Genomic DNA, 15,983 nt, shown 5'->3' on the forward strand with positions numbered 1-15,983 from the left:
CCATTAGGAATAGGTACTTGTTTAGTAGGACAATGAAGGCCTCAGTGCATCATTCTGGAAGGACATGAAACATGGAAAAAAGAACAGACTAGGATGCTGAACTGCTGCTAGAATTCTTAGGGTCACATAAAACACATAAGATGTTTGAAATGTGTGTTTTTTTGCTCATGCTTGTGATGAGAACATTAGATTGAAAGCTTATGTCACGCACATGTACAACCGTTATTCCTCTGTGGAATAAGTAAACAGTAGCAATAATTGTTTTGATGTTTACATATTTATTATCAATATTATTTTTTATTATCAATATTGTTCTAGATAAATATTACAAAAGCAAATTATAAACTTCTATAAAGAATTACTTTAACAGTCAATAGTAAACATTTGGTTTGAAAATAAAAGACCAGTGTACTGTAAGCCATGATAATTAGCAATGTTAACCTGTGTGCTGGGCTCTGACTCACAAGTTAAAAAAAACCTTAAACACCTTATCTTAGGGCAGGCGCAGACGGCCGTAGATTCTCTAATCCAAGAGAGTCGGGCCGATTATGCAAATTACACTTTGATCAAACTCTGATTAGAGTCTGATCAGAGTGTGATCAGTGTGTGATCCGAATCTCTCAGATGAGGAGACGATGGAGAAAAACATGGTTCTATCTTCTCCATTCTCTGAGGCTACGGAAATCAGACTGCACTTAGATGTCATCAAAGTGCAGTCCGAGCTTTTCCACTCACTCATTGATTTGTATGGCTGAGTGCGATCCGAATATCGGGTCAAACTTGGGCATGCTGCGATTTTTTCCTAAGACGGTCTAGGTCCAAAGAAAAAAATTGACATGTGCACAGCCCCATAGCATAATATTGGTCCGGGTACGATCTAATGTTTTGTCAGATCACACTCACATCGATAATATGGTTGTCTGCATGAGCCCTTACCATCAGAAGGTAAGCTTGATCCCTCTTTTTAGCCCCATTTTATCTTTAAAAGTTCATTATTTCTTTACTGAAATACATAAAAACAGCAGTAAAATAATTTGCTGTTTCACGGCTGGTAAGATTTGAAGGTATTATTGCTGGAGCCCCAGTGGTAAATATCTAAATCTGAGCTATGCGTCTGGTCAGGAAACAGATACATGGTGGCATTAGTAGTAATCTAGCTGTAGATAGGGGATAACTGGCACAGTTGTCCTGTACCCCCTTAAAACTGAAAGCTCTTTGGTAAAAACAGTACTTTCTAAAAATCCCTTTTTCCTTGGAGAATAAATACATAGTGAGATGTGGCATGGCTATGGATACATTTTTCACAGATTCTGAGATATGACAACAAAATAACTAATGTGTTAACTAATATGTATTTCTAGTTAACCTTGTAGCTTAAAGGATGGCTGGAGTGGCATGAGCCATGGGTGCTGGGTCCCTTGAGGGTGCAGGTTGGGGTGCTGACAAGCCACACTTCATTGGTCAGGGAATTTTGATACAGGGCTAGCCCAAACGACACTTGTGTAGTTAATATGCAAAAAGGTGCAAAGATAACAAATACTATTTTGTTTCCTTCCTCAATTTCATATAAGCAGAAATTCATGTGGACATGGTTATTCTTAAAATAACCATTCATTGCAATAGTCAGGAATGTAAAAGACCTGTCACTAGCCACAAATAATGTAATTTTCTTACCTGGTGGAATACCAGCATTGTGTGGGATTTTGGCAACTCATTTTGACTTGTTAATTAATTTTGGATTGGATTATCACAGCGTCATTGTGAGGTTTAAAGGGGTTGTCCACAACTAGGACAACCCCTTCTTAAACTAATTGTTCGACCCCGATAAAATAAAAAAACCTACATACTCGCCTCCCGTGCTGGCTCTGTTCCAGTGGTGCCGGCACTCGTGGTCCTGGGGCTGTGATGCAGTGGAATGACACATGATGCCAAGCAACAGATGGTATACCAATAGTCAATGTTCAGTCATGCCTAATACACGGTACATGCGATATACTTGGGTGCTCTGCCAAAAATCATTCAGTATCAAGCATAGGAGAAAAAGAAAGCGGCACTCACCCATCCATTAAAAATTATTTCAGTCCTGTATTCCATACTTCAGGACATGGGCAGGGTATGCAGGCTAACAGAGAGATGCGGGGATGTTTGTCTTCCTCCCCTGCATACCCTGTCCATGGCCCAAAGTATGGAATAAGGGGCTGGCATCACTGTCCCCACCTTCGGACAAACTGAGCATGAAGAGGAAGTCTGGGATCAGCTGCATGGGAGGTGAGTATATCTTTATTATTTTATCGTGGCCGAACATTTAGTTTAAGAAAAGGTTGTTCTAGTAGTGGGCAACCCCTTTAAAAGGGCCACTATGCTGCAATTATGGCAAATGCCCAGCCTGCATGGATCATAATAACCATAGATATCAGTTATGTTCTTCCTGAGTTAAGCCTACTTAGTACCGTTAAACCATCGTGTCACATTGTGTCTTTTTCTCTAGCTTTTCTTATGAAGGGCAAGCCGCATCATATTTTGTAATGTCTTACAAGGATTGCTCCAAATGAGCAGTGCTGAGTATTGCAGCTGTATTACAACACAAGCCGCTCATGTTGTTTATTTTTGTAACCAGTTCAGAGGGTCACAGCTCACAAATTGGCCCCGGTGGGGCGCCTAATATCATCCTGATGGGATTGATGTTGTTACTAAGTAACCCTCTTAAGAAAGTACAAACATATACTTACATTAACAATCTCTTTTTATATAAAATTATCTAGCTGCAGTGTTAACACCCGGGGTATGATGAATTCAGAGTGACCAATTCCAGTTGTTCATAGTCTCACAGTTTGATTCTTTTATTCTTTATCTCATCATAAATAGTCTGGGTCATGGGGACGTATTTCTTTTCTCTCTCATCCAGAAAATAGAGAGGGTCTGGAATATTAGATGGATCAAACCCTTGTTTTACAAGCTCCACTTTCCGTTGTTTGAAGGTTCCTGTGATCTCTAGTTCTTTCTACAAAAAAGCAAAAACATATGATAAGAACAGGACCAATCCACTTGTTATGTGTTTAGACACTCGCTATGCCTCCTCCGGCAAGGAAACGTTACTTCTCTGGCAAAATAGTTGTATTCTAGTGGAAAGTGGCCTAAATGCAACACTGTGCACCAAAAATGTGCCAAAATTTTGGCAGAAGCTTCTGGCACAATAAAAACCAACTAATAGATGGTATAAACTAGAGATGAGGAAATGATTCTCAGGACCCTGAAATAGAGACCATGTTAGTTGTCCATGACTGCCAGAAGGGAGTCCTACAAACTTCCTCTTACCTTCCGGTATTCCTTGTGGCTCTTCTGTTTAATAGGCCTGGTGCAACATCATACGTATATCATGTCAAGTGATGATGTTATGTCAGGCTTACAAGTCAGAAGGGGAGCTGGAGATTTAGGCAAGCAAGAGGCGGCTCGAAGGGTTGTCTTTCAGCAGCCACAGAATGCTGATGTGGCCACTGGACCATGATCCTGCAAATCAATTTGCTAATCTCTAGTATAAATATACACTATACAGTCTGTGCAGAATGAATGATAAATCTGGCACATATTAAGAATGTATAATCTAAGCTAGCACTGCCTAAAAATTAGACCGTATTGATAAATTTGCTCTAGTGGGTGTCTCTTGTGAAATAACCCCAAAAGACATAGCTCATTATAAAATACCAGGGCTGACCATATTTTGGATAATACCCTGCGTGGTACCATACTTATGGTCCTCTAATATACAGCGGGTGAAATAAGTATTGAACACGTCATCAATTTTCTAAGTAAATATATTTCTAAAGGTGCTATTGATATGAGATTCTCACCAGATGTCAGTAACAACTCATCCAATCCATACAGGCAAAAAAATAAGTTTGACAGCCTTTTTTCTGACCATGCGTCCCTCCCACTAATTCCTTCTATTCATTCACAGGTGGTTTTAACTAGCTCTACCAGCCCATACATTGTAGATTTAAAGCCCAAGCAGAGACATATTGTCCACACAGGCTTACAGCCCAAGAGTGGCATATCTAGTGGTAGAGTAGCGTAGTTACCCATCATACGAAGGTGACCTTGTCGTGGTTGATGGGCACACATAAATTGGCCAAATTATGCGCAAAAAACCTTCATTTTTCAAAGTGACATCAGTCTAGATACAATATTTCTTATATATTCATGTATGGAGTGCCAAAGTTCTTTTCGCAATTTTGTCCATAAATTACGTTATGTGTAATATTGAGAAATGACACAGGTAAAAAGTATTGAACACGCTTACTGAAATTTATTTAATACTTCGTACAAAAGCCTATGTTGATGATGTCAGCTTCAAGACGCCTCTGGTATGGAGAAACTAGCTGCATGTATTTCTCAGGTATGATTTTGGCCGATTCTTCCATTTCATCTTCATCATCCTGGTAGGTTGCAGCAGATTTTTATCAAGAATGTATTGGTATGTTTGTCCATTAATTTTTCCTTCACTTTTATGAAGTTTGCCAGTTCCATATGCTGAAAAACAGCCCCACACAATGATGTTCCCACCTCCAATCTTCACTGTTGGGATGGTATTTTTGGGGTGATATGTGGTGCCTTTTGGCCTCCAAACATGGTGTGTATTATGGCATCCAAACAGTTCAATTTTGGTCTCATCTGATCAGACTATATTCTCTCAGTATTTCACAGGTTAATCTAAATGTTGTTGAGCAAACTTTAAATGCGCTGGAACATGCTTTTTGTTCAGTAATGGAGTCTTGCGTACTGGTGGTCTGTAACCAATGCCATCAGTATGTTTCGCATAAAAAAAGGTTGTGAAGGGCTTGAAACAGCTCACTGGTTTTACTCATCATGAGATGTTTCTTGTGTGGCACCTTAGTAATGAGACACCTGTTTATAGGCCATAAGTGGAACAGGTTGATATTATTTTTCACTAAGTGGCAGGATTGCTTTCTAATTACTGATAGATTTCAGTTTGTGTCATGACTTTCCATGGCTTTTTGCACCTCTCTTTCTTCATGTGTTCAATGCTTTTGCCCCTGTGTCATTTCTCATTATTACACATAAGTTAATTTATGGACATCTATGGCTTGATTTCTCTGCCTGTGTGGATTGGATGGGTTGTTACCGACATCTGGTGAGAATTTCATGTCAATAGCACCTTTAGAAATATATTTACTTAGAAAATTCTTGACGTGTTCAATACTTATTTCACCCGTTGTATGTAGAATCATACAAATAACCATACCATACAGTGCCTAATTTAAAGCAATACACACTATGGTAACCATGTCTTGGTCAAATGAAACTACTATACAGCAGCCTAGAAAACAATACTATAAAGTGACACCATCAATACATTACATTACAAAAATAATACACTATACAGCCTTAAGTAGCAATGCCACACAATACCACAGGTTGCATAAATAAATCCGACAGTGTCCAAATAAAAGTTTCCTCCATAACATAATCTTATATTAGTGCTATACAGTAAGACTGCCCTCAACCCCCTAATTTATCTACATTGCTGGTGGAGAAGGACAGGAGGCACCAAGCGTAAAGACACTGCATCACCTAAGCAGGAGAAATTGTGATTGAGGTGTAATGCACACGCCCGGGCTGAGCGGCGTGTGCGTGTGATTCCACTGGACCGTGCCGGAGAGTGAATGCCTGGAGGGGCGTAACTAGGTATTCACCCGATCCGACCAGGGTCGCACGACGGCATACGACGCCAGTGCACCCAGGAGGAACCGAGCAGAGGGACCAGGTGCCACTCCAGGACAGACCCCGGACACGGCTGTTGACCCACACAGGGGAATACAGGAACAGACTGGTTAGGCTGGCACACAGACTGGTGGGTACAGGCAAGCACGGCTAGAGTGCAGACAGGAAGGCACTAGCAGGTAGGAACACAGGCGGGATAGGACCCAATACACACTGGGACTCTGGAACAGAACCACAGATGTGGCAGACAAACACAGCAGAGTGAGGCCGCCCAGAGCGGTGAGCGAGAGCAGGGCAGGACGAGACCGCCCGGAGCGGTGAGCGAGAGCAGAGCAGGACGAGACCGCCCGGAGCGGTGAGCAAGAGCTGAGCAGGACGAGACCGCCCGGAGCGGTGAGCAAGAGCAGAGCAGGACGAGACCGCCCGGAGCGGTGAGCAAGAGCAGAGCAGGACGAGACCGCCCGGAGCGGTGAGCAAGAGCAGAGCAGGACGAGACCGCCCGGAGCGGTGAGCAAGAGCAGAGCAGGACGAGACCGCCCGGAGCGGTGAGCAAGAGCAGAGCAGGACGAGACCGCCCGGAGCGGTGAGCAAGAGCAGAGCAGGACGAGACCGCCCGGAGCGGTGAGCAAGAGCAGAGCAGGACGAGACCGCCCGGAGCGGTGAGCAAGAGCAGAGCAGGACGAGACCGCCCGGAGCGGTGAGCAAGAGCAGAGCAGGACGAGACCGCCCGGAGCGGTGAGCAAGAGCAGAGCAGGACGAGACCGCCCGGAGCGGTGAGCAAGAGCAGAGCAGGACGAGACCGCCCGGAGCGGTGAGCAAGAGCAGAGCAGGACGAGACCGCCCGGAGCGGTGAGCAAGAGCAGATCAGGACGAGACCGCCCGGAGCGGTGAGCAAGAGCAGATCAGGACGAGACCGCCCGGAGCGGTGAGCAAGAGCAGATCAGGACGAGACCGCCCGGAGCGGTGAGCAAGAGCAGAGCAGGACGAGACCGCCCGGAGCGGTGAGCAAGAGCAGAGCAGGACGAGACCGCCCGGAGGGGTGAGCAAGAGCAGAGCAGGACGAGACCGCCCGGAGCGGTGAGCAAGAGCAGAGCAGGACGAGACCGCCCGGAGCGGTGAGCAAGAGCAGAGCAGGACGAGACCGCCCGGAGCGGTGAGCAAGAGCAGAGCAGGACGAGACCGCCCGGAGCGGTGAGCAAGAGCAGAGCAGGACGAGACCGCCCGGAGCGGTGAGCAAGAGCAGAGCAGGACGAGACCGCCCGGAGCGGTGAGCAAGAGCAGAGCAGGACGAGACCGCCCGGAGCGGTGAGCAAGAGCAGAGCAGGACGAGACCGCCCGGAGCGGTGAGCAAGAGCAGAGCAGGACGAGACCGCCCGGAGCGGTGAGCAAGAGCAGAGCAGGACGAGACCACCTGGAGCGGTGAGCAAGAGAGTCAGAGCGGAGCGAGACTGCCTGGAGCGGTGAGCAAGAGAGTCAGAGCTGAGCGAGACTGAGCAGGGGGAACAGGGCTCTGTTCACACGGAACAGACAGGAAGGGAAAGGCAGAGCCAGATACCCACAAGGTACTTGCAGTGAAGTAGCGAGTGGACCACAAACACACAAACGGGAGTACAGAGACAACAAGCAGGAGTTAGGTACGAGTTCAGACTCTGCAGAAAAAGGAAAGGAACGGACATAGAGGCAAAACAGGTAAAGGATAGGAGAGAGTTCAGACTGGAACTGAGTGTACGGAAGAGACCGACACTGCAGCGGGATACAGGAGCGTGTCTGGGAATACGGCCCCCAGAGAGGCGGGACGAACAGGCAAGGAGCGTGTTCAGACAGGACAGACAAGATACAGGAGCGGGTCTAGGTAATCGGCCCCTAGAAGGCGGGAGGAACAGGCTAGGAGCGAGTTCAGACAGGACAGACAAGATACAGGAGCGGGTCTAGGTAATCGGCCCCTAGATGGCGGGAGGAACAGGCTAGGAGCGAGTTCAGACAGGACAGACAAGATACAGGAGCGGGTCTAGGTAATCGGCCCCTAGAAGGCGGGAGGAACAGGCTAGGAGCGTGTTCAGACAGGCCTGGAAATACAGCCTCCAGGATAGGCAGACAAGAGAACACAGAACGGGACCTGGGACCTGGGACCTGGGACCTGGGACCTGGGACCTGGGACCTGGGACCTGGGACCTGGGACCTGGGACCTGGGACCTGGGACCTTCAGAGTGCAAGCACACACTGAATGAAACGCAATGCTCAGGCAGGGATTGATTGGAGCAGCTGGGTTATATACCAGGTGACAGACAGCAATAGGCCGAGGACGCACAAGGGGTGTGACCCACAGCAGGTACAAAAAGCAGGAAGTGATCGGGCGCCGCCCTTAAGCAGCAGAAACAGACACAAACAGACAGCATGGAGGGAAGCCAGAGAGACATTCTGGATCGGAGATCAAGTGCGCGCTCTTGCACAGTGGGAGATGGACCACCATGCAAGGGCGCCGCCAGGTATGTTACATGAGGGAAGAATGGCCAAGTGTCATTACTGATATCATGGCAGGTAAGGAAAACTTTTATATACAGTATGCCTTTAAGCACAGGCATAATGCATTATATTGTTTTTACTTAGGAAATCATATATATAAATGCCACCATAAATTCACAATGTACGTATTAGACTCCTTACCTGAATCCGAATGAAGCGCGGCCTAGCATAGTTTGGAAGGAAGTCTCGGACATGAGCATATAACTTCCTACCATCAAAATGCTCATACTCTCTCAGTTTAAGAGTGGCCATTCCTATTCTGCCTTCGTGATCTGTAAAGAAAGCAAATATCTCAGACTGCGACTACATATAAAATACTAACTATTACACAATGTAAGAATGTGATACTTGGGAGCAATTCCGAAACAGTTTAGTTCATCGGTATTTGCAATATTAAATGTTATTTTACATGGAATGTTTACCCCAAATTTACACAAAAATGGTGCTTTTTTTGTGAATTTATGCTGTGAAATGTTTGTAAAATTGGCATTACTTTATCATTGTAGAATATGGCAGATTGCTCATTATAGATGTTATCACAGATAGTATTTGACTGTTCTAAACTGATCAATGAGTGTGTGTCTGGCGCAGACTAAATTCCTTGGCCACAGATTGGCTACAGCAGTCAAGTGTCGTTCCTTGGTGGGAGAGGAAACAAGGAGACTGATGGGGGACACAGGAAGCATGGCAGGTGTTCAGTAGATGAGTATATGTTTTTTGTTTGTTTTTTTTAACATAAAAACATAGTAGGCTCCCGTTTTAATTAAATTACTTAAAAAAACAACAACAGGAAATTACAGCAAGATGAATAGTGTAAGGGAATAATTAACCTCTAGTGGAGATGTCCACTATGCTCAATGTGAGATGTATATATACACACTGCATGTATTACATAGTTTATATGTATACATAAACGATCATGTATATACATATGTGGCGCCCCTGCGGGTCCAGTTGCCACAGAGGTACTGCATCTCAGCCAGAGGTGTGGTACCCCACTGTCAGGTAGGGAGGGAGCACTACCCAGGACCCAACCACTCACATCCAACACTACACCACTCTATAAGGAAAGGTCCAGATAGCTCCCCAGGGAGAGCACAGGCCTGGTCACTGTCAGGAGGGTGAAACTAAGTAGAAAAGGTGGGTGGAGGAAGTAGTTTAGGGGAGCACTAAAGGAAGAGTACAAAAAGAAGGGTAGAAACATCTAGACGGGTCCAAGTTCCTGGTTCCAGTCCTTGGAGCAGGAGTTCAGTGAGTGAGTTCCGTGGAGGAGTAGGGCCCAGTCCGGGAGGCCCAGTAGGAGAGTGAGGAGAGAAGACCGGAGCAGTGAGGAGGGCTCCAGAGAGAGAAAGGATCCTAGGGGCACGGAAGTGCAGAGTCCACCCGTGCGCCCGAGTTTACGCTGACCGTGAGGGGATCAGGCCGCAGGAGGGGACCGGCCCCAGACTAGTGGAGGACTGGAAGACTCAGCTAGCAAATCGGAGGTTGCGGTATCTTCATGTGCCGTAGCCAAAATCCACACACATTCGCATAAAAGGTGGCCATATAGGACAAAGGGGACAGCCAGGACGTCGCCCAACAAGGCCCGCGGCCACTGGCTCGGGATACTGTGTGTGAGGCGCAGGGCAGGAGGGAGAGAGCCAGCGCAGAGAGACGACCTGGAAAGGTACACAGAAAGGGGTCCCGTTCAAGTGCACCCAAGTTATCTGAGAGTTGACTGGATCACTTCCCCGGAGGACACAGGACTCGGCGGGCGGTTATAATCTGGCAGTTGTAACCTGGAGCATCTTAATAACTGTGAGTAAATACTTGAAGACTGCACCCCACTGTGTCCTTTACTTAATTGCTGTGTCACCTGCCCTGCACTACACTGTCCCAGCCGACAACATCTACCTCTTCAAGTCCTATATACTGCCCTGGGGCTTAGCTCTGCCCGTGGAGAGCTGCACTATCTCTGCTGCGTCACCATCAGCCCCAGTGGATCTGCACTGCAGTGGCGGCCCCCCCTATAGCCGCATACCACAGGTGGTGTCGCAAATCTTTATCCCAAAACTTTATTCCCCAATTGACTTTCCTTATTGACCGCCCTGGGCCACGGACCAGGTCACTGCCACCGTAACTACCCCAGTAAGGACCGGCCCGGCTACTGAGTACCCCACAGCCCCAGGGGGCGCGTCACGTACATACACACACGTATAACATCCTAGACAACTCATTAGGCATGGCTATCACAGGCTTGTTTGAAAAAAAATATCTTTTTCAAAAATACTCTTTACTTTAGGCTGCATCTGGTATTACAGCCCAATCAGATTAATTTACATGGGAATGAACTGCAAAGCCAAACAGAGTCCATTCACGCCCTTTTACAAAAGTGGTACTAATTCTGGAAAAAACAAAGACCCTTTTTTAACCTCGGAATGACCCTTTAGTTTATAAGGATAATTAAACTACCCTAAAAGCATTGAAAAGTTATTAATTTTTATATTATACTTCTTTTCCTTATGTTGCTTCCTTCTCTACCTAACACTATGCTGTAATACAGTTTCTATGCCCAGTTCTTGCTGCTTTCAGCTGCTGCTCATCAGTATCTGTACAACATATTCAAACAGTCTGTTTAAGGAAATTCTCCTTTCTAGTACAGGTTTGGAGAGCAAAGAGGCTTAGGCTATGGGCACACAAAGTCTTTTTGCAGAGTTTTTATAGCAGAAACATCAAGTTTTTGAAGAGTTTTTGAGAAGGATTTGTAAAGGTTCCGCTCAGTTTCCACTTCATTTCTGCTCCTAAACAAAACCTCTGTGTGCATATTCCCTTAGAAAAGGAAAGTCTCATCCTATTGCCACAGCCCCACTATCAGTATTTGGTCAGTATTCGGTCAGTATTTTTCTCAGGAATGGGAGACAAAACCAGGAGTGTGTGATAAATGCAGAATTGGTGACTTGTTTCTATTATACTTTTTCTCTGATTGTTCTTCACCTGGTTTTGGTTCCCGAAAAAATACTGACCGAATACTGACCAAATACTGATAGTGGGGCCGTGGCCTTAACCTCAGAGTTTTTAGATCCCCAGGAGAAGACAGAGAAGGCCATATTATATTCCAGCCGGTATACTGGCCAACATTATAGACAAAGGTTTGATCTATTTACTATGTGTTTATGCTGTTCATTGGCATGGGAAATATATCTCCTGGTAATTATATGATTATCTTAAGCACCGTGGAAAAGACAAGTGATTACCATTATGCACTGCTGCTGGCACTGGTACTGCTGTGTCATTTAAGCTCACTGTAATGTAAAACTGCGGTATCACAATGACAACCTCAGTATTAAGGACTGAGGAAATATAATGCTATATATTAGTGATGTGTCATCAGATTTAATTTTACATCCCCTAATGAAGTCACTAGATACCAACAGGAGTACAACATATATAGCTATAATGCATTATGTGTCATATTGAATGCCCAACACTTGTTCTAATTACAGTCCTCCTTACTTGGTACGGGTACTCCATACACATTCACTTCTTCAATGAAAGTCACAAGACCTAAGATATCGGCGACCTCTGTGGTAGCGACATTTTCTCCTTTCCACCTGAAAAAGCAAATTTAAAGGTTCTTAGAAATGTTGTCACTTGAGGCAGTAGCAGAAATAAATCCTAAATTTGATATTTCCTGACAACAATGCATTGCTGTATGTAAGTATTCTAGATATGTGAGCTAACAAATTTAATTTAAGTCATAAATGTTCAAATTGAGACAGGGACTATAGGACACATAGCCAACATCTTGTAATGTTAGTGATGCCAGCCTTACATGGCATGCTATGCTACGTTAAGCAATCATCAGGCAATGATGAGCAGTATTAATACCCAGACTCAGGTGGAGACAAGAAAGCTTAACGGGACATTACCAACTCCACAAGTTATTTCATAATTGGGTGCGAATCAACCTCTAGGACCTTCACGTCTGTGGGAAACATGATGGATCACTTTACCCCTAGACCTGCTTGGTGAGAGATCCACCAGCCTCTACAGTTAGGTGGAGAATGGAAGCTATTTCTATTACTCATAGCCGTGGTTAGAGAGGTACCATCCTCATCCATCTGCAGCCTGTGTCTTCTACAGGTCAGGGAAATGTTCACAAACATCAGTCACCATAAAAATCTGGGCAGAATAACACTAAATAGATAATATAAAGGAGAGCAGTACAGCTGTAGTTTCTCTGTGTTCCAGTGAAATGGTGGGAGGAGAGATGGGAAGCAAAAGTAAGGTGACATCTTGTAACTTCTATGCAAATTACAAATGGTAGAAAGCACTTGCTCAGCTGTTTTAGTTGCACCTATAGAAGTGAAAGAAGAGACCCAAGCCATTCACTGTGCACCTGGATGTGGGAGCTGAAGGTAGAACTGATAACCCCAACCCCATCCTATCTGGTGAGGCAGCCACTGAATGGACAGTTGGTCCCACATTGTGCAGCTCTCTATTCACTTCTATAGGAGATATGTCACTAGGCGAGTCAGGAGTTGGAAAACCTTCATTCTGGAGACAGACACCAGTGACACCTCAGGGGTGCACATCTATCAGACTCTCACTCTGATTTGGCTGAAGGAGGGGGCAATGAAGCAGACACTGATTGGCCACAGGGATCGAGTGACATAACAATGTCATGTGAGCTCCAGGAGAGCCAGTGCCAACACCACTGGAATGGTGCAGGCACCGGCAGTGAGTATAGGTGTTATTGAGTAGATGAAAAGGTAATTCCAGCACTGCCATCCAGGTAGCATAAAAAGTATTCTTTATTAGAATGTGGTTAAAAATTAATGGTAAAACCAGAGGAAACACCTGACGCGTTTCTGGCGCACTTGGGCGCTCTTATTCATAGGATGTAATACAAGATAAATGGGTAGGTATATATAGTGCTAAAGAATCTTTCAGAGCAAAGAAAGGAATCACATCGGAAAAACATCAGGCGCGTTAGTGCAATAAATTCAGCGAAATAAATGACACAAAATAATAAAATCATACATGGAAAACAAAAATCTATATGTCGACAAATTGAAATGCCCTATGTGTTCCGGAAAATAAAAAATCAGATTGCACTCTGACTATTGTTATTCAATGATTCCCTGCTTATCAGCAATTTTTTTCTCAGCTCAGATCGGACTGAGAAAAAAATCGCAGCATGCTGCAAGTTGCCGGCGTATATCGGACGAGATTCGCCAATGCAAGTCAATGGGTGCGATTAAAAAATTGCATGGCACTACGAGCCATGGGGGTGTCATCCGATTTTTGCGCACCAACCAGCGTGACAAATCAGAATAGAATATATAGAAAGGATATATATACATAGAATAGATAGATATAAAGATGTCAGTGACATATATAATTAGTACAGTGCGTGTGTAGCTTACTGTACATATATTTAATTAATAAATACATTTCTGAAAAAAATGGTGTTTGATCACCTGAAATTTTTTTAACCAGGAGAGGGCAAGCGGAAAGCTGGGGGCTGATGTTTATAGCCTGGGAAGGGGGTAATACCCATGGAGCTTCCCAGGCTATTAATATCATCTCACAGCTGTATACTTAGCCGTTACTGGTTATTAAAATGGGGGACCCCCAAAAAATTGACATGGGGTCCCCCCTATAATTAATAACCATCAAAGGCTAGGTAGACAGCTGCGGGGTGATATTAATAGGCTTGGAAGGGGCCATGAGTATTGGCCCCCTCCCAGACTAAAAACATCAGCTTTCACCCTCCCCAGAAAAGGCGCATCCATAAGATGCGCCAATTTAGGTGCTTAACCTTCGCTCTTACCACTTGCCCTGGTGCATTGGCAAGTGGGGTAATAGGGTTTTGGGTTGAAGTCAGCTTTGAATTGGCGGCTGACATCAAGGAGAGGCGTCTATAAGACGGCCCCATTACTAACCACATAGTCACATTGTAAATAAAAAACACACAGAATAAATCCTTTATTTTAAATAATTAATTAAAATAAAAAAACACAGTTATACTCACCTTTATGCCTAATCCACTGAAGCTCATGTCCCCTGTAAAAGAATAAAAATAATAAACCACCATATCCCTCATCTGTCCGACGTGAAGATAATCCATACTGTCCCATGATGCATCTACATCTAGATGGAAGGCTGAATGGTTGCATGATGCGACTATTCAGCCTGCCATACAGCAGAGACACTGAGCTGTGTATGCTAGCAGTGCAGCTTAGTGCCTCACGATAACAGGAAAAAGGTGAGCGGAGTTCATAGCAAATTCCCCTCACTGACGTTCACTTTCCCACGGCGCTCGTGTTGACGTCATTGAGGTGAACGGAGTTCATTGGCTCTGAAGTCCGCTCACCTTTTTCCCATCCCCGCAAGGAACTGAGCAGCGCTAGTGCATGCAGCTCAGTGTATCTGCTGGATGACAGGCTGAATTGTCGCAGCATGCAACTATTCAACTTGTCAGCTAGATGTAGCCAAGCTAGACGCGTCGTAGGGCAGTATGAATTATCTTTGTCGGACAGGTGAAGATTATGTTGGTTTATAATTTTTTCTTTTACAGGGGACATGGGCTTCAGTGGATTAGGCGTAAAGGTGAGTATAACTATTCTTTTATTTTAATTTCAATAAAGGAGTGTGAGTCATTATTTAAAGGACTTTATTCTGGGTGTTTTTTTTTACAATATGACTATGGGGTTAGTAATGGAGGTGTCTTATAGATGCCTCTCCATTACTAACCCCTGGGCTTGATGTCAGCTTCCAATACAAAGCTGACATCAACTCCAACCCTATTACCTCACTTGCCACTGCACCAAGGCAAGTGGGAAGAGTGGGCTAAGCGCCAGAATTGACGCATCTTATGGATGCGCCTTTCCTGGGGTGGCTGAGAGCTGATGTTTTTAGTCTGGGAGGGGGCCAATATCCATGGCCCCTTTCTGGGCTTTTAATATTAGCCCGCAGCTGTCTGCCTAGCCTTTGCTGATTGCTAAAATAGGGGGGGCCCCACATCATATTTTTTTTTAGGTCCCCCGTTTTAATAACCAGTAAAGGCTATGTATACAGCTGTGAGCTGATATTAATAGCCTGGGAAGATCCATGGCTATTACTCCCTTCCCAGGGTATAGACATCAGCCCCTAACTTCCCGCTTTCCCTCTGCTAGTTAATAAACTTTCGGGGGAACCCACGCCATTTTTTTTCAAAAATGTATTTAATAATAAAATACATGTACAGTAAGCTACACATGCAAAGCACTGATTATATATCTCACTCATATATTTCACTCTATCTATCTATCTATATTTATGTATTGAAGAATATTTACTTTGAACACTATCTTTAAATGACAGAGAATTACTCTATGAAAAAGCTAATGTCAAAAGCACATTGTATACGGATTGCATTCGCACGTCATTCAGATGCTAGGTGATAAAAATCACATTGCACTCGCATGAAAATCGCATGCCACTTGCATGACACTTGTCCGACTTTTCAGGAACCACATCGGACCATTTTTTTTTCACGGTGATGGGTATGAGCCCTAAGCCTGAGATACCATGACACACAAACCAACATGGAAGCCATCAAACCGTCTTTAATGCCACATGCACGCGTTGAGTATTTGGTGAGTATTTTACATCATTACTTGTAATCGAAAACCAGGAGTGGGTGGGAAATACAGAAGTGGTGACGTGTTTCTATTATACATTTCCTGTGATTGTTC

General features: G+C 44.7%; 1 protein-coding gene across 1 annotated transcript in view; it reads right to left on the reverse strand.

Annotated features, from left to right (window-relative positions):
• Window positions 1–258: 258 nt before the first annotated feature.
• Window positions 259–15,983, reverse strand: part of SLC27A2 (solute carrier family 27 member 2) — a 53,636-nt gene continuing 37,911 nt past the window's right edge. Inside the window, exons 8-10 of the mRNA XM_073653106.1 lie at window positions 11,755–11,852; window positions 8,404–8,534; window positions 259–3,001 (exon numbers count right to left, since the gene is read on the reverse strand). Coding sequence (XP_073509207.1) covers window positions 2,825–3,001; window positions 8,404–8,534; window positions 11,755–11,852 — 406 coding nt within the window. The 3' untranslated portion in view covers window positions 259–2,824. The remainder of the gene's footprint in view (window positions 3,002–8,403; window positions 8,535–11,754; window positions 11,853–15,983) is intronic.

Source organism: Phyllobates terribilis, unplaced genomic scaffold, assembly GCF_046119375.1.
Source record: "Phyllobates terribilis strain yellow unplaced genomic scaffold, ASM4611937v1 Scaffold_11__3_contigs__length_659146591, whole genome shotgun sequence".
NCBI lineage: Eukaryota > Metazoa > Chordata > Amphibia > Anura > Dendrobatidae > Phyllobates > Phyllobates terribilis.